This window comes from Chroicocephalus ridibundus, chromosome 6 (assembly GCF_963924245.1).
Source record: "Chroicocephalus ridibundus chromosome 6, bChrRid1.1, whole genome shotgun sequence".
In the NCBI taxonomy this organism is placed as follows: domain Eukaryota; kingdom Metazoa; phylum Chordata; class Aves; order Charadriiformes; family Laridae; genus Chroicocephalus; species Chroicocephalus ridibundus.
In genome coordinates this window covers 40,716,875-40,739,881 of record NC_086289.1, presented here as the reverse complement: position 1 = coordinate 40,739,881, position 23,007 = coordinate 40,716,875, and the positions used below count along the sequence as shown (strand labels likewise).

Below are 23,007 nucleotides of genomic sequence, written 5' to 3'. Positions count from 1 at the left end.
TATGGGTGATGAAAGTGCGGCTGGCCTCAAGACAACGAATTCATAGGAGCAGGAAGGGTGGTGGGGAAAAAAAAAAAAAAAAAAGACTCCCCAGAAATCTTAGTTATGAGCTCTCCCTGGCTCACCTGCTCCTGGTGCCACGCTTTGGTGGGTTTACCAATGTATAGTTTGTATCTGTATATAATTCTTCTGATGGTCCATAACTGACTACCTTTCAAAGGCTGTGGAGGACACGAGAGACCTTCACTCCAGTCCAGTAAGGTCAGGCCTCAGGATGGCCAGGTTTGAAATGACTCTGACAATCAGGAGAAACAGCCTACAACAAAGCCCAAGAAAGCAAGAATTTAACAATTCAAAGATAAACCATTATACCAGCAACGGCAACCTAACATCTGATAATACTAGCTTCCTTTTCAAAAGTTAGACAACTAACAAAATGAACGTTTAATATATTATATATCTAAAAAAAAAAAAAAAAAAAAAAGGGTGTGTGATGGGATGGTAGTGATTGTGTTCTTTCCCCCCCAGGAAGTTATACATGGCTTTAGTATTTTAATTTTAAAGACATTTCACTCCTTTTCCTATGACTATACTGTTTGGGGGGCTTTGATTGTTTGTTTTAGAAAACAATCAATGCCATTTTGTTTATTTCAAACTGTCTTACAGACTAATACTTCTGAAAACAAAGAAAGAGCCGTGATCAAAGACAATGCTGTTCCAGTAACAGCACACTTACAAAAGCGCTGCAGACTCAGCACATGAGCACGCTGGAGGCAAAGCTTAATTTTTACGTACAGGTAATCAGAGAATTAACAACCTAAGTAGCTAATGGATGCTCAATAACAAGGATCTATTGCTAAACACCTACAAGAAATGACAGGTTAGAAAGTATTGCATGAGGTATGTTTCTAATTCTTTATCAAATAATCAGCGTCAATCTCTTATGGAGAGAATGATAGTGTTTAGAAAAATAAAAGTGCAGCAGATTCTGGACTGCACGAAAATGTGTAACTCTCACCCTACTTCAAAATGCGGGACATTTTCAGACATTTTGCATGGTATAGTAATATCTGCCAAAGCCTTGTCAGGAAAATATCACTGTTTTTAAAACCAGGGCTCCTGGAAACAAGAGTAAATTTTCACTCACTTCAAAACATGAAGTAAAAAACCCAATTAAGGCATTTTATATTAATCACCAAGCAATCTGACGACTTAAAATAATTAGAGACACCAATGCAAGTAACAGCAACTTACCCAATGTACTTTGAAGCAGAACAGAGCCATGATACTAAAGATCGTGTCATGACTGCTCATACAAGAGAGATGAGGAAAGTGTGTAGTTTTATTTCACAGCACTAAAAATCCAAAACAAGTTCTCAAAATTCATCCAGTTAGTACCATATAATTACAAATTCACATTGCGTCCAGTGATTTGACAGCACGATGCTAACCAGAATTACAGCAGCAGTACTTACTGGGAGGAAAAAACTAATTTGCCAGAAAGATCCGTTAAGCTTTAGACATTTAACAAAATAAAAGACATTTCAAAGGTATTTAAAGGCAGCATCCAAGAACACTGTTGGTATTTTTCAATCAATGAAAGCTTCCAGTTTGAGAAAGGTTGCAAATGAAGTCCTCAATGGATGACGGAGATGAGGTGTTTTGTCCAGAGCCACGTGATGGAAGAGAAAGCATTATTGTTCTTGCAGGACTTTTTCAGGATGTGGTAAATCTACAATGCCATGAGATACAGCAGCCTGTTCAAACACCGCTCACTGAGCTAGCACCCAGCTTTAAGGAAATATTTTGATCCACTTTAGTTTTCCTTTTTAGTAGATAAACAAATTTATATACTTACTAAATAAAAGGGTCAGACTGAAATCACCTTCCTAATGGTAAGAATCAGTCACGTGAGCGAGTGCACAGAACATTTACATGTCCAGGCACTTCTATTGCTACAATTGTGCAAAGTTTCCACCTGCAGCCTCCAATTCTGCCAAAGGAGTGAGTCAGCGCATCCTTTAAACACAGATCAGAAACCAAACAGCACATTTTCCTTTTCTGTTAATTGCTGAGAGCCACTCAAGATCTGTTATGCTGCAGGTACTCCAAGGCAAAATATGAAGACTCATTCTTCAAGCCCTTTGCACAGGATTTAAGCATACAACCAACTTGGTAACACAGAAGCAAATGATGCTTCACTGTAGAAGAAACTTTTTGGTTCCCCCACCTCATCTGGCGCACGACCAAAAAAAGCAAAGTGCAACGTGTTCCTCCTCCATAAGGAAGAAGGATTTATCTCTTAACAAACATGATGTCTTTAAATGTCTCACCGACCTGACAAACAGAAATCCTCCATTCATCTCCAATAGTCGGGCTCTCATCCCTTCTGTTCAAACCGTGAATCATCACAGGATGACTGACTCACAGAAAAATATATTTGTTCAAAGGTGAATTTTCTCACCCTCGCATCTGCTATTTACCAAATTCAACTGCCCTTAAACAAAGGCTCATTTCTTTGCAGCTTGCCTCAAAATGTTGCAATAAAGTTTGTAAGAGGCATCTGTCACAGTAATTACAATCAGTTGACTTACTCTCAAGGTAGGATCATGTGAAAAAGGAGACATGCAAAGCTGATAGAGCAGTGAGTGTCATATGCTGGGGCTGACAATTATCCTGACCTACACACCTACATTTGTCTCAGCATCAGTACTCCTCTCCAACCATTTCGCCAGTTTCACAAGAGCAGCTGCAGAGCTAACACAGGCGAGTGTTTCTCTGGGATGTTAATGCTGAAATATCCCCCAGTTCTAGTCGCTATCTTCAGCTATCAGAACCTCTGTCTCCACAGGAATCAGTGCACCAATGAAGCAGGGCTCTACGTCCCAACCCTTAACTCGGAGTACAACAGTAAAAAACAGGTTTTTGATTGCTCCTCAACTTACAGATACGTAAACTTTAAGTGCTTTTATACAAGCCATATTAAAAAAAAAAGTTGCAGAAGCCTAAGTCCTCAAGAAAAACAAAAAAAAAATATATACGCTAAGTTGAACTCCTCAGCTTTGCGCCTTTCTCTTACCCATTTTTGCAGCAGTTAAGTTCCCAGTTCTGGAGGTGAGCCTACAAAAAGAAGTTACCCTGCAGCAAATGAGGGTATAAATGTTTATAGTGCACGTGATACCCTGTGGTAATCACTTACACCAACCTTTCACCCCCTCCCCAGCAAAGACAGCAACTACGCCTCACTTTACACAGTGAGCACCAGCACACTCATTACAGGGTGTGAGTATGCCCTTCAAGAGCTACCTGCACCAGAAATCCACACCCTCACTTGCTTTGGAGCATCTTATTCACACAGCTGTTCCCTTCTGGGCGATGTAGGAATTTTTATCTGACTTACTGCTTTTGAGACATTTCTGGACAATTATCTTATTTTTTTCCTTTTCTGCCACACTGTAGAGCTCTAAAATACTTTCCAACTTCCAGTAGCAACTGAACCTACTTTAAGTGCAGTTGCTTTAAAAGATCACCAGTACTTGTATGCAAGGAATTTCTTTAAAAACAGCTTCATTTCAAGAACAAGGAGGCACATCAAATGCATAAGGCCTATGTAAGCGACACTACATTCGGTGCATTAAAGCTAGCAGAAATTAAGTCTCAGCCAGGTACTTTTTACAGTCCAAAACCTGCATGGATTTAGGGTTAACAACAATCCCATTTCAAGCAGGAGGCTGGAATGGAGACCACCTTCCAACCAGAGCTGCTAGGAAAACTGTCAGCCCCCAGACAAGACTAAGATGTTCACCGCCATAGCAGAGCCTAACCTGAATGCCCCAGCCCAAACCTTTAACACAAGAAATTGATGGTGTCAAGTGAAAGGACACACCAGATTACTTAGAGAACAACTGCTGCATGTCCCAGAGCACCTTAAAAAGAGTGACTACTTCCTACTCCTTTGTTTTTGTTTTTTTTTTTTTTTTTTTTTTTTTTTTTTTTTTTTTTTTTAAACACTTTCTTTTCTTCTTAAAAAGATAATTTACTTACCCTGTAAGCTAACGTGCTATGCGGGATGGGTCAGCGATGACTTTAAGATTTTTAACTCCTGGACCCTTTTCAGGCAGATAATGTCTGCAGGAACAGTGCAACTCCTCCTGCTTTAAACGCCCAAGAGAGAGATGTTTGCGTGATGCTTTCCAGGCAGAAGTTGGGCATCTGTGGAGAAGGATTATGTACCCTCTCCCTTCTAGAGGCTCAGGAAAAGGAGCAAAAAGGCTCACAGGTTTGAATTCATGCCTGCCACAGGAAAACAGCAGCTAGCAAAACAGGCAGCACAAAGCAATACTGAATCGGTCCAACCACCTCCAACTCTGACAAAATAGAAGTCACCCCAGCTCCAAAATCCATCCACGGCACATTCCTAAAAGGAATGACCAATGAAATTACTTATTCACACATATTAACATACAGGTACCCTTCATCTGACATCACTTATTTGTTAAAAATGCTCATCAACACCCCTGTTACAGCATTTGGTTTTGTAATTCTGCTTATGTAATAAATAAACAGTGCACTGAGCTAACTGAGACAACCCATCAAATCTGCCAGTTCAGAAAGTCAACACAGCAGCAGCAAATCGTCAAAAGTGCTTGTTCACAACGTCTGCCGAACAGAACCGAGATCAATTTGCACGACACCCACTCCGTTTCATTCCATCAAAGTTCATCAATAGCAGTAATATTAATTTTTGATAATTCGCACTCTTCTTTGAAGTGGCAGTTTTCCAGGATGTCCTTGTAATAGTCCTTGAGGTCCTCGTAAGTAGAGATGGTTTCATTTGAGTGATGAAACAGCATCGGTTTTTCATTCAACAGCATCTGCACTTGATATTCCTCTTTAGAGGTTTTCACTTGATCACAGTGGTAAAGCACAAATACCAGGTTGGCAGCATAAGGCACAATCCGGCCACTGCGAAACTTCCGATGCGTTTGCCTGACATAATTGTTTGCCTTGAGAGGCTCATCATCTTTGAAGAAACCCATAAGGGCAAGTAGTGGCTGAAGCGTCTCTGCGTGCCCAACTTGTACAATCAAAGGTGAAGAAATGGGTTTTGAACTAAAAAAGAAAAAAGTGCAAAGGATGAGCAAAAGCCTGTGCTTTAAAACAAACATACCAACATATTGCACAGCTGCCAGCAACGAAGGCTTAAGGAAGTAGACTTTGAGCCTGTTTTACTCCAAGGCCCGATAAAAACCTGCTTGGGAGTTTCAGTATATTACAGGCTTTTTTTTAAAGCATCCAAGCTTCCTAAATTTTGTCCCAATTAACGGTATTGGTTCTTACATAAAGTGTTGGAAATTGTAATAAACGTAGCTAGGCTACAGCTAGAGCCTAATATAAATATGATAAACAAAGCAAGAAACACAGTGTGTGTCCATAGGCTCAGTACATCTCTTCGACTCCCTGTGTGAGCCTAGACACTTTTGCTCTGCCCAGGTATGGGAAGATCCAGTGACCATGCTACAGTTAATAAACTGGTTTTGGAATAAATATAAGATTTTTAAATAGCATTGCCTCCTCCCATCAGGAATTTGAGAGAAGGGCAGCAAATCACCAAGCCAGCTGCAAGGCTTTGTTAACATTCAAACTAGGTCAAGCCCCTCATCGGATGTGACAGAGTCCCCTTCCACTGCCAGCATGTGGGACGGCTCCAGGATATCGCAGTAACTCATTATTTCTGTTAACACAGATCCATTGCAAATACATACAGCCATTCCCCGATCATGGGCTGTTTGGAAAAACTCCCTGAGACTTTTTTTTTTCTAAACCAAATAAAATTTTTAATTCAAATTTCACAGATTTGCTTTAGTACAAATTTATGGCTAAAATATAACAGCTTGTCCCAGAATGCTGAGCTATGCTTAATAGGATTGATTAGAGGCAGTCAGGTTTTTGTTTGTTTTTCCCTGGCAGATGCAAAAACTACCTGAGTAACAAAGCATAATGAACTATTAAGTAAGATCACCCAGGGGACAATCCATTTCACATTTTCTTTAGCTATTCTAAATACTCCAAATGACCCAGAATTTTTAAAAATCTTTTATACAAGTTTCTGCCTAAATTAATCCAAGGTGCAGCAAAGAGAAGCCCCCACACTATCATAATTTTAGACCCGGATTATAAAGTTTTCAGCATTAATTTTACTAGATTTGAGGATCAAAAACCTTTTCCAACTGCTGTAATAAAGGGTAAGTGACAATTCAGTTTCAATATGAAAACTGAGTCTAAGTACAAACTTATTGGCACATTAAGAAACTACAGTAAGCCTCTACTACCCCCTGACCTAACTACAACCACATGATTGCCTGCACAAGCAAACAAATTACTTATTTAACACACAAACTGCTTCCCTTCCCGGCACACCACGACCAACGCAGGATTTTAAGGAGCGTTTCTTGCCTGCCTCTATGACCACCAATGCTTTCAACTGTGTATCATGCCAGAACAAGAATCAAACCGGATAGCAAAATACTGCCAATTTTTTTTCCCCCCCAATAATACGGTTCAGCTGTTTGGAAGGTATATCAGCATTCACCAAAGTTTAGTCTGAAGACAGCAATCCATTTGTTGGAGGAAAACAGCTGTCCCTCCGCAATTTATTAGTCCGAATTATAAGCACAACTACTGCTATTCCTAATTTTTGAGAATACCAACTAGTCAAGAAGCTTATACTCCCTCAGCACACAAGCCAGCAAATTAAGCCACAGATTCATACCACAAACACAGCCCAAAACAAAGACAGTTTGTGCAACAAGAGGTTACGCATTGTTCAACCTAAGGAAAGAGAAGAACTGGCTTTACTGCACGAGGAAGCATCAGCCAAGACGAACATCTGCCCCTTGCTCCAGAGGAGGATGATGGCTTTTTGGGACCATCTCCAAGTGACAGTCAGAAGCCCAGGGTCACTTGTTCTAGCACATGTAAACACACATTTTGCTCTCGTGAGACAAGAGGTAATGTTTGGCACGCTCCAGCTGACAGTGAAGTCCACCCACAGATAAGAACGTCTTGATTGGCCTGAAAAGGAGGCGTTTCCTCTGCTCCAACCCAAAGCAACTGAAAAAATGGTTAACTGGGGGACTTGCCTGTAGATTCAAACTTTGATCAGGAATTCAGTACTGGCACAGGATGGGCTCTGGATTACAGCTTGATATAGCCATGCTGTTTGTGCAGTCTGAAATACGCCTTGCACCGTTCTGCTTCCTGGTGAGCCTGCAGCTCCTCTGACTGTACTCCTTAGACGTGTGCACGTACGTGCACATACTCTCCCCTTAGGCAAAAATCATCACTTGAAAAAACATATCAGAAACCGGCCTCTGTTTCCTGTTCAAAAGCAGCATTAAGACCACAGAAAGGTTCTGTATGGAGGGTGTTACATTTTTTTCCACCTGTGCCTTTGCTGCACCAAGAGGTGTACATTCACTACAGCCCCTCTTCCAGCTCCTCCAAAATCAGTGGTTCTGCCTACATTTCTTCCCTTGTTATTCATGACCCCTTCCCTCATTTTAAAATTGTAAAGCTTTTGGATCCTTCAACCCCTTTTCTCTTCCCTTCCCCTCTATTCTTTGTTCCCTCCTCTTACTCATTTGACTTGTTCATTTATATCGCCCCCCTCCACACAAACCTTCAGGGAAGTATTTTTAGGTTTTAGGACACATTCACATCCCTCCTGTCAGACAACAAATAGGAACGGCAGCAAAACCCCACATGCCTAAAGACGATGACAGAAGGCTATTCCTTTGACGTGCAATTTCCAACTCAGAGATCTCCTGGGCCATATGTGGCTTCTTTGTAATGTAGGACCTCTCAATTGATCTTTCCTTTGTCAAATCTCTCCTTAAATCCATGTACATCTCTAGCATGCACAACATCCTGTGGCAAGGAATTGCACAGCTTCACGTACTGCTCTTATTTTTTTCTATTCGTTGATGCTATGTACCATTTATTCTATCTACATACAACTTCGCAATAATATTCATTCCAAGCTGAGAAATCCTACCGTAGTCATTCCACAATGTTCCCAAAGTGAGCTACATCCTTTTAGATCAGAGAATTAGAAATGCACAATACTCAAGACTGTAAGCTACATCGTAAATCCATGCTGCATCCACGATGCTCTCCGTTTCCTTAATTCACGACATCTAACACCTTTTCTAGTTAGGTTACAGAAGTCCAAGATAATTCCAGACAGTTAAAACGGCCTCAAAACTCAACTCCTAAGCAGTAAGTTATCCCAGATTCTACCCAACAGATGGTAAGATGAGCATTTTTACCATGGGGATTACTTCACTGACCTGCAGTTTTCAAGCCCGGTTAGTCTCACAAGGTCCTTTTTACAATCCTCCTAGTAGAACAACTTATCTTGGATAGAAGTGCTGCATTTGCAACGCCACTTAACTTCTCACCTCGTTTTCCCAGTCACTTACAACATGCTGAGCAGCCCAGATTCTTGCAGATCTATCTCCACTACTGACCCACCTCTGCTAGGAAAACCAGCCAGCTATCCCTACTCTCCATTTCTTGTATTTTTATTAACTTTTTACCCACGCAAGGGCCTTCCCCCTTAACCCCAGTTGCTTGATTTCTTTTGACAAGGAAACCTGTTGAAAGATGTTTGGTATCATGACTCTGGTTTCACAGTCACCCTATTTGTATACCTGCTCATCCTTTCCAAGAGCTCCAAGAGGTATGTTTTCCTTTCAAAGAGCCATACTGACACTACTCTGGTATATCGTATTCATTGAGGTGCTTATCAACGCTAGATTGGCCTGTAATTCTTGATTCTCCCCTGGAGCTGCTTTTTTAATTTTTCCTTTATTTAATTATTTGTTTGAAAATTATCACATCTGCTGCCCCCCGCCCACCCAAGCTTCTTGGCTGAAACCAACACACGCTGAATGTTAATTCAGCTATTTCATTCAAGATCTTTTAGCACCCTTGAAGGAATATCACCCAGCTCTAGCAACTCGGCATATTTTCATTTCATCCCAGCTGCACACCTTTATACACATGCCTGCTTCCGAATGTGTTGGTCTCTTTTTTAAGCTTACCAAGCAAGGAAGCTAGTAATGTAAATATGCTGCTGAAGTCCCTAAAACAAGGGTTACATAGGCATTATTCGCTCCACGGGGAGTGGATTTCACACACTGCCCCCACCCCCACAAAAAGGTTTCAAAGCTGCTAAGGAAAAAAAAGATCTGGCTGTCAGCTCTGGCTTTAAGCAAGGTTTGGCTTTACTTTCCAGCTGATGCTAGCAGGAATTTTGAAATGGAAAAAAAATCACAAAAAATATGTTTGACTTCTCAGTTAAAAAAAAAAAAAACAAACCACAAAGAAACCAGCAAGACATACATTTCCAGAACAGAAAACAAATTATAGCATATACACATACACACACAGAGAAGTTTTAAAGAACAAGGAAAGAAAGTCTCATGAAGACAAAAGAAGCAATAAACAAGGCGCCCATTCTCACTGTAACTTAAGTTTATTTCACCTGCTTCAGGCTCCAGAAATACTCATGCTGACAGGCCAAACCACCTTGGGACATAAAACAAACCTCTCCCTCACTCACAGCTATCCCACTGTATTATTTTAAGGAGGATCAAAACTATTTCCTTATACGATACAATCCTGACTTTTCAATAGCCTCTTTAACACAGTACACTTGGTTTCTGACCAGCGCCAGGTATCTGATTTCTAAGACTACTCAAGCACTCCCTGTTCAGTCTCCGGGGTCACAACTCCAGTTCAGATGGGGATTCATATCATCTAATAACAACAATAAAAATCACCATCAAGGTTAAAACAGCAACAGTGATATTTTTAATTATGGGGAAATCACTAAGATTGCCTCTTCAGAGCATGTACACAGGCAAAGGTTACTACTGCCCCTACATTTCTGATAAATAAAAGACAGAAGCACAAAGCACAAATGACAAAACACTGATAAATTCACAACAGTAGCACAGGCTAATAAAATATTAAACGGAAGGCCTGCGTCTTCCACACTCAGTCTTCTTTACTATCAATTAATGACTCAGCATCACATGGAAGCATCAGCCAAAGTTCTCAACATCATGCTCTGGCAACTGCTAATGATATTTCAATTAACTTTTTTCCCCTCCCTTTTATTTAGTAGTAAATGACTTGGGAAAGCACACTGAGCAGTAAAAAAAAAAAAAAAAAAAAATCCCATTTCCAATTTTAAAGGGAGATGACAAGACTGCAATAAAATGTTAAGAGCTTGTCTGAAAGTGTTTGCAACAACTGGTTTCTTACTCGTTTTATGGAGCACTTCCAAACAAGCAGAAGTGGGTGTCACTACACAGAACATCAGCAGGGTTCACTGAAGAGATGCGTTGACTTCAGCCGCTGAACTGCCTACACTGTAACCCTTTAAGTAAATCCGACCACAGCTGAAAATGAAGACGTTACTGAACAATTCATCAGCACAATCCCAAAAGCTAAGTCTCACCATGGAAGAAAAGGCACTGTGAAGAAGCATGGACATGGGATTTATCATTCAGGCAAATTATAGCTCTCCTTAATCTCGGCAGACTCGCATTCAGCCCTGAATCTTCTGCATCAGCCCACCCATCTTCAACAGTAGATCACTCCTACTCTTCTAGGACTACGGATATATCACTTTAGATATGGTAGAAGTAAACTTTCTTTTCAACAAAGTTTAATTCCTAAGCACCAGTGTGACTTCCAGCTAGAGGTAACCCAAACCCAAGGACATAGTGGGGGGTAAGAAGAAACATTTCCTACAGCAGAGCTTAACCAGCCAACCTTCAAACTTCATGTAAAAATCCCTCCAACAAGTTCAAAGAAGGTAAGTTTTAACAACCGTTAAAACTTAACTGTCTAAGCAAGCTTAGAGCGCATTCTGTCCTTTTTCTCCCCAGCAGGAAAGCTGGCACAAAGTACTCAAAAACCTCTGCTTTCAGCTACGGGATGAATTCTCCATCCCTTCCACCTCCCCTTGTGATTTATTTGTGGGGAAAAAAAAAAAAAAAAAAAAAAAATGTTGGAGGAACCCTAAATCTACATAAGGAAACAGCAGAGATCAGGGAATGCAGTGGCGGGACTCAGAAGGCAGTGGAAATGCCTAACAGCAGCGTTGCTCAGACTGTCATCACCAGTGGGAAGGAGGGGGGAAAAAAAAAGTAAAAATCTGTCAAGCAGTATTAAGTCCTCATGCATCAAAGCTTCCACCTTAAATAGTAGAACAGAAGACTGCTGTGCTCATTCCTTTCCAGAATCAGTACCAACACAACAAAATGCCACCACAAATACTAACAAGATAAAAATTTTCTTCTTTTCCAACAAGGCCATACATGAGCTCACTCATGGCAAAGGCAAACTTGAAAAGGTGACACATTTAAAACCCCGATTAAAAGGCAACAGCTCCATCTAGTCCCACAAGAGTCAGTCATCCAAAGCTAACCAGGCTTCACTGCATTTCACTTCAGAGCTTCTACAGTTTCAAAGGCTCATTTCGAATGATCCCACATCTCACGTTCTTACGGACCTCAGAGATTAAATGCATTACTGCAGCAGCATCGTGCTGATGCTAAATGTTAAACCATCATAATAAGCCAAAGCCAAATCAACAGGGTAATGCCACTTGTCAAACCCTTCCTGGCCAAGGTGAATACTGGTTAGACCAGTTCATTTGTGTGTTCGTTGCCTAGGTATTGTTGTGCTTGGTTTTCTATTTCCTTAGATAGAAGGATACAACTCCGTAAAAGCTGCTGAGGCATCTTTTCAGAGCAATCCTGAGCAAGCAAGTATTAGGCAAAATGTGAGATTAAGTTCGTTCTGGGAGGTTTGAACGAGCAAGCAATACTTAAAATATCTAGTTCTAACCAGATGGATAAAAAGACACATTCCCAGGGGAGGTCCCTTGGACTGCCCAGGTATCTGAGAGAAGTCAGCAAACACACACACACACACTTCAGAAATGCAGAAATAGGGATACTGCTGAATGTGCTACAAGGACTTATGGAAAATGTCACGTCTCTACCTGGTTTCCCTCAAAGCATCCCTAATCCTGTCAGAAGCCACATCTTTGAAAGATGGAGCTATCAAAACCACACATACAGCATGATACAAAGCTGCTGTTTGAGACATTTACAGCTTATTAGCAAAAGTCATCCTATTTCTCTGATTTACTGGAAATGAAGTCAAGACCTGCGTACCTTTCAGGTGCACTAATGTAAACTGTGTGATCTATTGAACCGTCCAGGTGGCACACTGTTCTGTGAACCCATTAACATCTTATTACAGGGAGCAGTCTACCCATCACACACACACCACCTGTTCTCCTCTCTGAAGAGAGATACTGAAGTCAAATGAACTTTTTTTGGTAAGTTATATATCACTATGTAATTAACAGCTAAGGTGACAAGCACCTAGTCCAGAAGCTTTCATCACATGCTCTCCCAGTACCCCAAAGAGCCAGGGGACATGGTGGGGATACCCCTGAAGCCACATGGAGCCACCCACACCTCCATGCCCTCTGAGAAAGGGACTCTCTGGGGACCACTGCACCAACATCTCTAACCTGGCTCTGCAAGAGCCGTTTCATATCTTGAAGTAAGCCCATGTAGTACACATCTGGCTGCAAAGTGCCCTACACTTCAAATAATGTAAATTACATGTCTACGTGTCATAGCGCCCGTTCCCCTTTGGAACTGCACTGCTACCGGGTGGGTGATCAAACACATTGGTTTACAATTCCCACCAAGGGACGCAGGGCATCCTAAGCCTGCTGACGCACCCAGAGAGTCAAGAACCTGCACAGCACAAGTGTGGGATCCCAGCTGCAACCAACAAGTTTTGTTAGAAGAAACAACTGAACAATTTGGATCTGAGCAAAAGGGGTTTTTTTAAATCCAGTTATATCATTTCTGCTGCATACGTGGAAACTTTTTGCTCTGTTCCTTTTGTACATACTATAAAAAGATAGTTGTGAACAGTTAATTGTTTCTAGATCATATACTGAATTCTTTTGTACTGAGTCATAGTTTTGAAGGGAGCAATTAGGGCACAGTAGTAAATGACTACAGAAACGTTATCAATTGTGTTGTGAACTGACCTGCAAAGAAGAAGGCAAATTACATGAAATAATAAAAGCTATCAATAAATTGGCAAATTAAGCTGTTAAGCATATGGCTTAGCCTGGTATAACTACAAAGATCACCTTCACTTGATCTTGAACTAGGTTCAAATTCAAATAAGTCTTTTTTTTTTTTTTTAAATACCTTGAACCTGCTTACTCTCAGACGAAGCCACCAAATATTTTGCAATGTGTATGTACCGCTAGGTTAGTATTTTCAATCATTAGCCACATACTTTAAATACTGAGGTGGCTGCACAAAGCATACCTCCCAACTTCCAGAGCCTTATGGCAATCCATTTAGACTTGCTCAATATTTGAAGCTAGAAGAAAGAAAAGTATAAAACAGCTTTAATGAATAGCTGATTTCCTTAGAAGTGTGCCACAACCAGTTTTCAAATCCACCCCTGCCCAAGTGTGTAGCTGTTAAGGTTGTGGGTTTTTTTCACAGGATTAGCAGCTTTGTACTGCATTAACTACCCAAATATATGGATTCCTCATCAACACGCACCGTTCCTGTTGGCGGAACAGCACTCCCACATCACAGACATAAGGCCCACCTAGGCATCTCACAGAAATCTGAAAAGCAATGCACATCTTTATCCCTTCTACATATGGTCTTCCTACAGATCCATACCCTACTCTGCAGCAACAGGGGCTTCCTCCTGCAACCGTAGCGTCTCCCCTTTCTCCTCCCAAGTTCAGTGTGCCAAGTCTCCCAAGAAGGCAAGAAGCCAGTGAGCAGCGGGGCTGAGCTGGCAGTCCCAGCAGTCCTAGGCAACACACAGACCAGATATGCCTCTTGAGGAAGTATGGGGCCCATCAAGCCTGAGGTTATACCTACCATCGGCACCGTGTTAGGTGGGGGCAGGGAGGGAAGAAATCACAGTAGGTTTTGGTCACTAGCTGCAGCTCACATACAAGCCACAAAGAACTCAACGCAGCTTCTGAGGTAAGGTGATACTCATCAATTGCTCCTCTACATCCTCGAAGCACCTCTGAATACCACAGCTCTGGGACACTGGACACTTTCTAACTGTTTAAACAAATGCTGAGTGGTTAAGAGCAACCTTTCAAAGATTATTCCATAGTAGCACAACTGCAAGCAAACGTGCATGCAGGTATCACTACCTGGCATTTTTACCAATATAATGAAAAGCAGGGACACTTTCAGTAACGCCTAGGCTTCAGTGCGGGGAAAACACAACCGTTTAGTGAAGAGTATTTCCCCATTAGCTTCTTCGCCACATAATTGCGTAGCAGGAAGACCTGGGAAAAATGCAATTCTTATGTCTTCACAAAAATAAAGTGCTTTATGGACTAAGACAACTGCCCAAGTACGCCATTTCAGTACAACAAATCACCTCGTTTAATTTTATATTCAACTCTTGTGATACAATTTTATTTTTTTTTTGTAATTAAGAAAATTTGTATGAATGAGAGAGTCCTGGCCCCCAGCCTCTCCCTAGAAAGGTGACCATGACATTTTCTTACAGACTGTTAAGGAGGTTTGGAGAATTGTGGTCCTGAAAGGCCCGCTGAGACTTATGGTAAGGTCTCAAGGAGTAGATGCTTTCTACTAAAGAATTAATCTTCATTGGACATTTACACTTTGTTGCTACTGAGGGTGCAGAAGAATAGGGCCCATGCACGGGTGTGCTAACAGAAGATGGTCACTAATACAGCTATTGATAAATTCAACATCAGACTCAAGTTCCTGAATAGATACTCCAAGACCTTCCCACCAGCTGTCTGGATGGGGGCAGTTGACAAGAGCAATCATATACTTTAAATCCCTTTCACAGCCTTCAAAACCATTTTGCTGTACAGCAAGACCTACACAGAAGAGACTATTACTAGTTTAAACCAAGAATTCTGTTGGAATTCATACGATGAAAGATCCTAAAAACATCTGAAACTTTTGCACTGCAAATTGAAGGTGGGTCTAATTAGCAATAGGTATTTATTACCACTTACATAATTTTCTTAATAGACTAATCAGCGGAAGATATTTTCCCCAGAAGAAAGAAAAGTGACCTTTAACAAGGCAACTAAGGTTTGGTGATTAGTGAGCAGTCAGATTGCAAGGTCAAGAATCACTTCACAGAAGAAACAGGGTTTCAGTAAAAGCCAGGTTTCTCTCCTTAGTTCAGCTGTAACTGGAAATGAAAACAGGAATAAGCTATTGAATATAAATACTTTAAGTATGCTACAAAAATGCAGCGTTGCCAGCACCGTTCTCCACTGTCAAGCCTGGAGCAGAACAGCTAATGCAGATCCCTCAGCTTCTTGCTGGAACAGAAATGCTCCCCTTTCTGCTTTTGGATAGCCCAATCTAAGCTTTCCAGGAAGAACGGAGAGCTTGGAGCAAAGATAATGCCCTGGAAGTAAATTTGTTGTTCTTAAATTTTTAAAGCAGATGGCCAGTTACAAATCAACATTAAACAACTAAATTGAAGCTAAATTGAAACAACATTCCACTAAAAGACATTTCATCATCCCAAAGGTTGATTTTCTGAGCAATGAACTGCTGCAAAAATATTTAACCTGTTGCCTTGAAGTTGCACAATACCATTAAAAAAAAAAAAGGAAAAAGCATGCAAAACCAATCATTTTCTGTTGTTATAGATACAGGCTTTTTTTAATTATTATTTGTATGGTTTCTTGCTTTCACTTGTACTCTCATATTGCCATGGGATCCAGGATAAGTCTCTCTCCCTAGAAGAAAAAGCATTAGTTGCACCTTTGCTCTCTGGATCACAAGAGACACAAGCTGTTCCCATACATCGGTGGTGGCTGATTTCCACATACTCTTCAGTGCACTGGGTGATCCGATTCAGATCACGCTCAAGCCTTCAGTGCTTTGAGACTGCCACCTTACGTTGTGGGACGGAGCGACACGCTCCTTTTGTGCGAGGCAACGCACTTCGGAAGCTTTCCGTTCCCATTTAGGATAACACAGACTAAATGGACTGCCCACTCAGCTTTGAATTTTGCAAGATTTTTAGGCTCCCGATCATTTTCAGACACACGCATAATCTCACTACCTGCTTCCCTCTGTGGTGGCAACACAACAGCAGAGCCCCAGAGATTGCAACCGGATTTCTGTAGCCAAAGCTGAAAGACGGGATGAAGTCTTCTTGGTCCTTTAGCGCTCTGCCCCAGACACCTGCTGTTTCCCAGGAAGCCTGCTCCCCCTTGTAATGTAGTGAATGCTGATCTAGTTCTCAATAAATCAGAAGTATAGATAAAAAAAAAAGCCATCGTTGACAAAATTTTTATTATTATTAAACATACAGGGACATCTTATACACTGTTGAGACACGCAGCTGCAACTACTGCATATAATGTAAGGAATGAAAGGCTGTCACTGTTCAAAGAGTAAATTACACTAAAAGGAAACAAAATCGATCACCCTCCTTACACGAGTCTGCATTTAGGTTATTTTTCAGATTTCAGAAGGACAGAGGAGTGTTAAGGGTCTGGCTTTTCTGTTCTTCTTTCAACCTGCGCTTCCTGATCTCATTCCCAGTTCTTACTTTCTCTATTTGTAGAGACAAGGACAGCACATGACAGAGGCAATCACTGCAGCACGCTTGTCAATCTGTTCACAGTTGGGTGTTAATGATCTGTGCCCTAGTGTATTTTTCATTTAGCTCTCTAGTAGGCTGAAGAAAGGATGCAGTGAAGAAGTTTATTTAAAGGACGGTTGAACATAACCACTGCTTTGACTCCACCACTACCAAAATGAGAGGTATCCCTGACTCCCACACAAGCCTTAAATTTCTGGACACCAGAGCGATCATTTGACAGCACAATTTCTTAAGCCATCTTGGCTGGAGCAGGGTCACTATCGCCAGCTGCCCACCTTTCATTCCCAGCAACTCCTCCCCAAAGTCAAACTTATTTCGTGTTTGCAACTGCCAAGTTTTAACCCATTCATGGCAAAATGAACAAAGGTGTCTCCTTCATGCTGGCTGCTCCACAGCACAGGTAAGGTTCAGAAAGGCCCCTGACGGCAGCTGTCGCGATGCAGCAGAGTCCTGTACGCTCCCATCCTCAGCTCTCATTCCCAACCCCTTATGACCCCCTTCCCTGGGCTCACATCATCATCAGAGCAGGACCAAGGCACCAATCTGGATGCAAGTGTTGGAAAATCCTGTGTGTACACCCTAAGGGGAAATTTTCAACACGTTTACGTTCTTGCATACTAAGCCAACACTGTTTTAAAAATCAGTCTGGTTTTCCAGGTGAATCCCAAAAGTAATTAAGATAAACAGTACGTGTACTGTTTAACTAGTGGTAACTCCACTTTAGATGGAAGAAACCATGTCACGTATTAAACACGATCACAACATTGCTGTGTTACTCAGAGCTCCAGCAATGAACACAGGGTATCTCTCTGCATCCGACACTAAAGGACAGCAAAAAAGATAAATGACTGACTGAAAACTGTGCTTCAGCTGACTTACTACACAGTTCTGCCACTGTTCGTGTCCAGCTTGGATGCTCCAACAAACTTTTCAAGGAGCAAAACCTCTTTGCTGTCTTTTCTGCTATAATCAACTTTATGGATCATTCCTCCAATACAAAATGTGAATGCTACTTCTAATTTCAGCCTGACAACTAAAAGGAAAAACGATGTTTTCCAGCAAGTTATCAAATAAAAACAGTACATACATACAGCCTCAAACATCCGTGACTCGTGCTTTTCTTTCTGAAACTTAAAAGCCATTAATACAATTCTGCTGGGTGCCAGCTACATCTACTTTAATATACTGAATACAGAAATAAAGTCCCAAGGATGTTAGGAATGCAAGAACATCCACCACATGTAACTAATGTTTACATGTCAACACTAAAGCTGAATTTGCTGGTTATAAGTTAGTTACTTACAAATTGGTTTCTATCAAGTGTTTAATAACGCAATATTTGTACAATCTTATGATCGTATCCTTGATATTGTGTACTATTATAAACATTTCCACACTTACGTGCTAAGGTATTAATTCATGTGATTGATCACTCAACTATGAATTTCTGATTCCTCATTTTGCGTGGGGAGCATGGACACAAGTTGTAAATTAATTCTCGTATGAATGCACTGCATTTAAACCTGAAGCAGCTCTCTCTCAAAAAGAAAAAAAAAATAATATTATGAGCTCATGAAAGCAGGTAATTCTGTGACACAAACATCCCAACCTGTAACCGGAGCCTTTGTTTTCTCCATGCTACAACAGATCCCAGTGTCGTCCCTATTTTGCTTCTCTTCACCACACCAATTCACACGAGACAAGATCAAAACCAAACAGATACCACATCACAACTGCCGACTGATACCAGCTCAAAGGAGTAAACAACACACAAAAATAGCACAGGCATCTCGCCTCTAATTTTTAAGGAAGCACAGGGATGGTTATACCCATGACACTACAAAGGCAGTTTGGAGCACTGCAACTCAGCAGATGGAGTACTGCTACTATTGTTCTTCCACTGACACAAAGTGACTGTTGTCAAGTCATGGCAACAGATGAAGACAAACCACTTTATCTGACCACCACCCTTTGAAGACACCTGGTTATTGTATCTTCAAATGCCCTAACAGTTACTTGTAGTTTGGGAACAACACCGCAACTGTAGGAAGATATCAGCCCATACAGCTCTGCTGTAAATGAACAAGGATGGGAAGCTAAATATCCTAGACAAAGTTCTCGGACTGGCCAGCTGTACTACTGACTTCAGATTCATGGAACAAATAACATGCATTTACAACAACTTCAGGACAGAAGTGCCTTTTTCTTGTTCTTACAAGGCACAGAGTATATCGCCTAAAGTCTGCTTTGTTACAGGACTGGTTTTCTGTTACAGCACCAGCCTCTTGGATCCTGCAATAGGCCGTTCTGGTCTAGAGTCACAAAGTGTTTGGATTGAGCTGTAATCATTATTTTTCCATAATTACATTTCAACACCTTTAATATTAAGTGCTTCAATAACCCAAGAGACTCAAATCAAACACATTGAGAAAGAAAGATTGCCACGCTGAAGTGCTTAAGTAACTAGATAACGGAATGTATCATGGGGATGCTTTCAATGCACAGTCTTCCGTTCTCACCACAAATGATTTTTAACAAGGACATTTTAAACAAGCAGCTCATTGTTTTAACTCAATGGCCTCTTCTCAGACCATGCAGGAAGAGGAGACCATTATCAGACACCGCAGCTGGCTGTCCCTTGAAGGCCCATGTGGATCAGTAAGTTAAAAGATGGAAATATATTAGCTGGGCACACGAGCATCAATGGAAGAAAAAAAATATATATTCTTTACAGTAATACCGCTCTATTAAAAATTTTACACTCTCCATTAAAACTCTCCTAGTTCAAACCCTCCTAACATTGGTACATTTGGAAGTAAAGTACTTAACTTTTATTTGACCCTAGAAAGCTTATAGCCCAAGCACAAAAGCCTTTTCATTTACCTTTTGCTCTCTTCCACTGCTTTGTCCAAATGTTGGAAGATATCTTGGAATAAAATGCAGCTGGAGCGACTATTGATGTCATAGCCATATCCTCTCTTCCAGTATTGCTTCAGGTCATTCAGGTATTCCAGTACCTAAAGTTAGAGAGTTCACAAGTTTTTATTATGGCACAGAGGGAAAATAAAAAATCCAGAACCCAGAGCAACGATGCTACCCCACACTGCAGGAATTCAACAATTTTTTGACACACAAGAAAAACCAAAACATCAAGGTCTTAGAGGACCTAAATGACCTCATTTGCTGTTTTCTGAAATCAAGGCATTTTATCATATAGGGAAAACAAAGCTGTCCAGAGCATTTCAGACATTACAGAAGTAAAAGTACTATATGAATTAAGCACAATAGCAGAAAAAACACGTTTTAATCAGGACAAACCAAGACTGCACCAGTATTTAAGTCTGAATGAAGAAGGTTATTGCAGTTCTGATGCTTGATTAATCCAGAGCTCTTTGGAGACCAAAGAAGTGCTTCATTAGGTTGAAGAATAAGCGGCACAGAATTTACAGCTTTTGACTGTGCAAGGAATTGTATCTGAACGCTAAATCATCTTTGGAAGGCTTCTCAAATATCTCTCCCAATTAGCACCTACCTTGGCATCTTCTTCGCTGAAGAGTGAACACCATGGGGAGGTCACATTTTTTATTGCCAACTCATATGAGCAGGTGAGAAAAGCCACTTGAACAAGATCTGCAATAAATACAACCAACAAACAAAAGATAAACCACTGCTACACAAGTAGCAACTTTCCCACAACTTGCCAATACAACTACAATTTAGCAATGCAAACAATGTAATCCAATAAATAACGGACAGTCCAAAGGCCAACCACCAAAACCAAGCAGCTTTCAACGACATTATCACACAGAATCCACATTTCAGACTACCAGCTTTTCACATTACATTGCTACGAGGGGAAAAGAGGTCATTTCACAAAGGCTGCATGTCTGCTGACGTACATGCTATACATGTCAACTGCTAGCATGTCCTCATCACCACAAAGGACAGAAAAGTAACACAAGTAAGGTGTGTCCGTTCAACTCATCCTCCTTGTTAGTGGCTGAGTTTGAACAGCAGCGTGTTGCAAGTTTGAGATTGTGGCTTTAGAGACATGCTGGAAAGGACAGCAACACCTATTTGGCGGCCTCCCCCACTGCTTGACCAGACAGGGAAACCTGGCACTTCTCTTCTGGACAAGTGAAGTTACAAGATGGACATGTCAGTCCACCTGAGGTTATTTGTGCGCTGGAATTATAACAGGTTTTACAAATGCTGCATCTGCTCAACAAAGCAGAATTAAAAGAGTAACACACTCATATCCCTCAAAACAAAGGTAAAGTTGATTTCACCTACGGGAATGATATTTTCAAATGTCTTTTCCTTCTGACCACTGACTAACAACCATTCATTACTGCAACATCAATACATTATTTGCAGCCTTATGCATTTAATTAGAGGCTGCATCTCCAATTTACACCATGTTTTAAATTACCCATTCTGCATAACTACTCAGAAGTTGTTCTCATACAGACTCAGAGCTGAATGTAACAGGCATTTGTTACCTGCATTCAGCTCCTCCACCGGCAAACACAAGGCACTTGCGACCTTCTCCAAGACTTTCCTCATCTCTGGCCCCTCTTTGAAGGCATCCACCTGGCACATCGCCACGTCGTTGTCTTCCACCAAGGTGACAAACTTGGCGCAGTGATCGAAAAACCGCATCAAGGAATCGTTAACTTCAACCTCCACCTCTGAAAGCAAACGTGGGCCTCAGGGATGCAGCCAGGGGGAAGCACCACTGTCCCCAGGAGTACAGGGGGCCTGGCCACCCAGACACCCTCCCGGGGACAGTCCCCCCGCCATAGTGGTGTCCCCATGGGGGGGACGTGGAGTGCAGGGTCCCCCTCAGTCTGGGGATGGGTGACATGGCACTGGCCTCACGCTTCCCTCAGCCCCTCGGGGAGGGCATGGAGGTCCCTCAGCCTGGGGATGGGGGACATCCTACTGGCCTCATGGCTTCCCTCAACCCCTCGGGGAGGGCACAGAGGTCCCTCAGACCCTCGAGAAGAGCACGGGGCTCTCTCAGCCTGGGGACAGGTGACATGGCACTGGCCTCACGCTTCCCTCAGCCCCTCGGGGAGGGCACGGAGGTCCCTCAGTCTGGGAATGGGTGACATGGCATTCACCTCATGCTTCCCTCAGCCCCTCGGGGAGGGCATGGAGGTCCCTCAGCCCGGGGATGGGGGACATGGCACTGGCCTCACGGCTTCCCTCATCCCCTAGGGGAGGCCGCGGGGCTCCCTCATCCCCTCGGGGAGGCGTGTGCGTGGGGATTCCGGGCTTACCGTCGCTGCCGAGGCTGAGGGAAGGCCCGAGTCCGTCTCGGAAGGCGGCGCCGCTCTGCAAGCAGCGGTGCTTGGAGCTGCTGGCCAGCACCAGGCGGCGGCGGGCGGCGAAGAGGGCGGGGAAGCGGGCGGCCAAGCGGCGGGCCAGGTGCTCCATGTCGCGCCGGCCCTGCGGCGCCAGCCGCCCGTCGAGGCTCTCCTCGTACCACATCTGCCAGGCGGCCAGGTCGGCGGCGGCGGGGCAGGCTGCGGCGGCGGGGCGGCGGAGGAGGCGAGTGTGCAGCTGGCCCAGGCGGCGGATCTGCCCGGCCGTGGGGTAGCGGGTGCCGTGGCGGAGCAAGGCGCGGAGCTGCAGCGGCGCGCAGGCGGCGGGCAGACGCGACCCGGCGGCGGGGCCCAGCGAAAGCGGGTCCCGCAGCAGGTGCGGGTTCACCTCCTCATAGCGGGACTTAGTGCCGAAGTAGCCGCTCAGCCCCGCGCTCGCCAGCGGCAGGAGGAGGAGGAGGATGGCCGCGGAGGGGAGCGCAGGGGCTGCCCGGTGCGGCGCCATGGCGGCAACTGCGCGGCTCCCGCAGGAAGAGGCGGAGCGGGGCCGCCTCCTCTCGCTTTCCCCTCGCCTCAGGGGCCGCGCCTCAACCCGGGAGGCTTGTAGCCAGGCGAGGGGGCCGCCCCGGCCGAGGCGGAGGCCCCTGGGGGCCCTCCCCCGCTCCGGGGCCCTCCTCCCCTCGGCGCCTCTGTCTGGCCCCCCGCCTTTACGCTGTGTGGTGGCTCCGCTCAGGAAGGGCTGTCTCCCGTCAGGACTGGACTCGTGTGTTAAAAACCCGCCTTTTTGACTCGTTTATTGCTCCTCCACAGACATTAAAGCCCCCGATTCTCGTCCCCGCCTTGTGCCTGCTCTCGGGTGGCAGCCGTGGGTGAGGTGGGGGACGGCTCCCCTCAGCTCAGGGTG

At 43.1% G+C, this 23,007-nt stretch overlaps 1 protein-coding gene across 1 annotated transcript; it reads right to left on the bottom strand.

The window, feature by feature from the left end:
• Positions 1 to 1,322: 1,322 nt before the first annotated feature.
• Positions 1,323 to 22,721, bottom strand: MINPP1 (multiple inositol-polyphosphate phosphatase 1). The gene is made up of 5 exons (XM_063339323.1): positions 22,059 to 22,721; positions 21,276 to 21,464; positions 20,306 to 20,403; positions 19,657 to 19,790; positions 1,323 to 5,112 (listed from the first exon to the last, which is right to left on the bottom strand). Exons 1-5 carry the CDS (start codon positions 22,606 to 22,608, stop codon positions 4,713 to 4,715), a joined length of 1,371 nt encoding a protein of 456 aa, XP_063195393.1. The 5' UTR covers positions 22,609 to 22,721; the 3' UTR covers positions 1,323 to 4,712.
• Between the last annotated feature and the right edge of the window lie 286 nt (positions 22,722 to 23,007).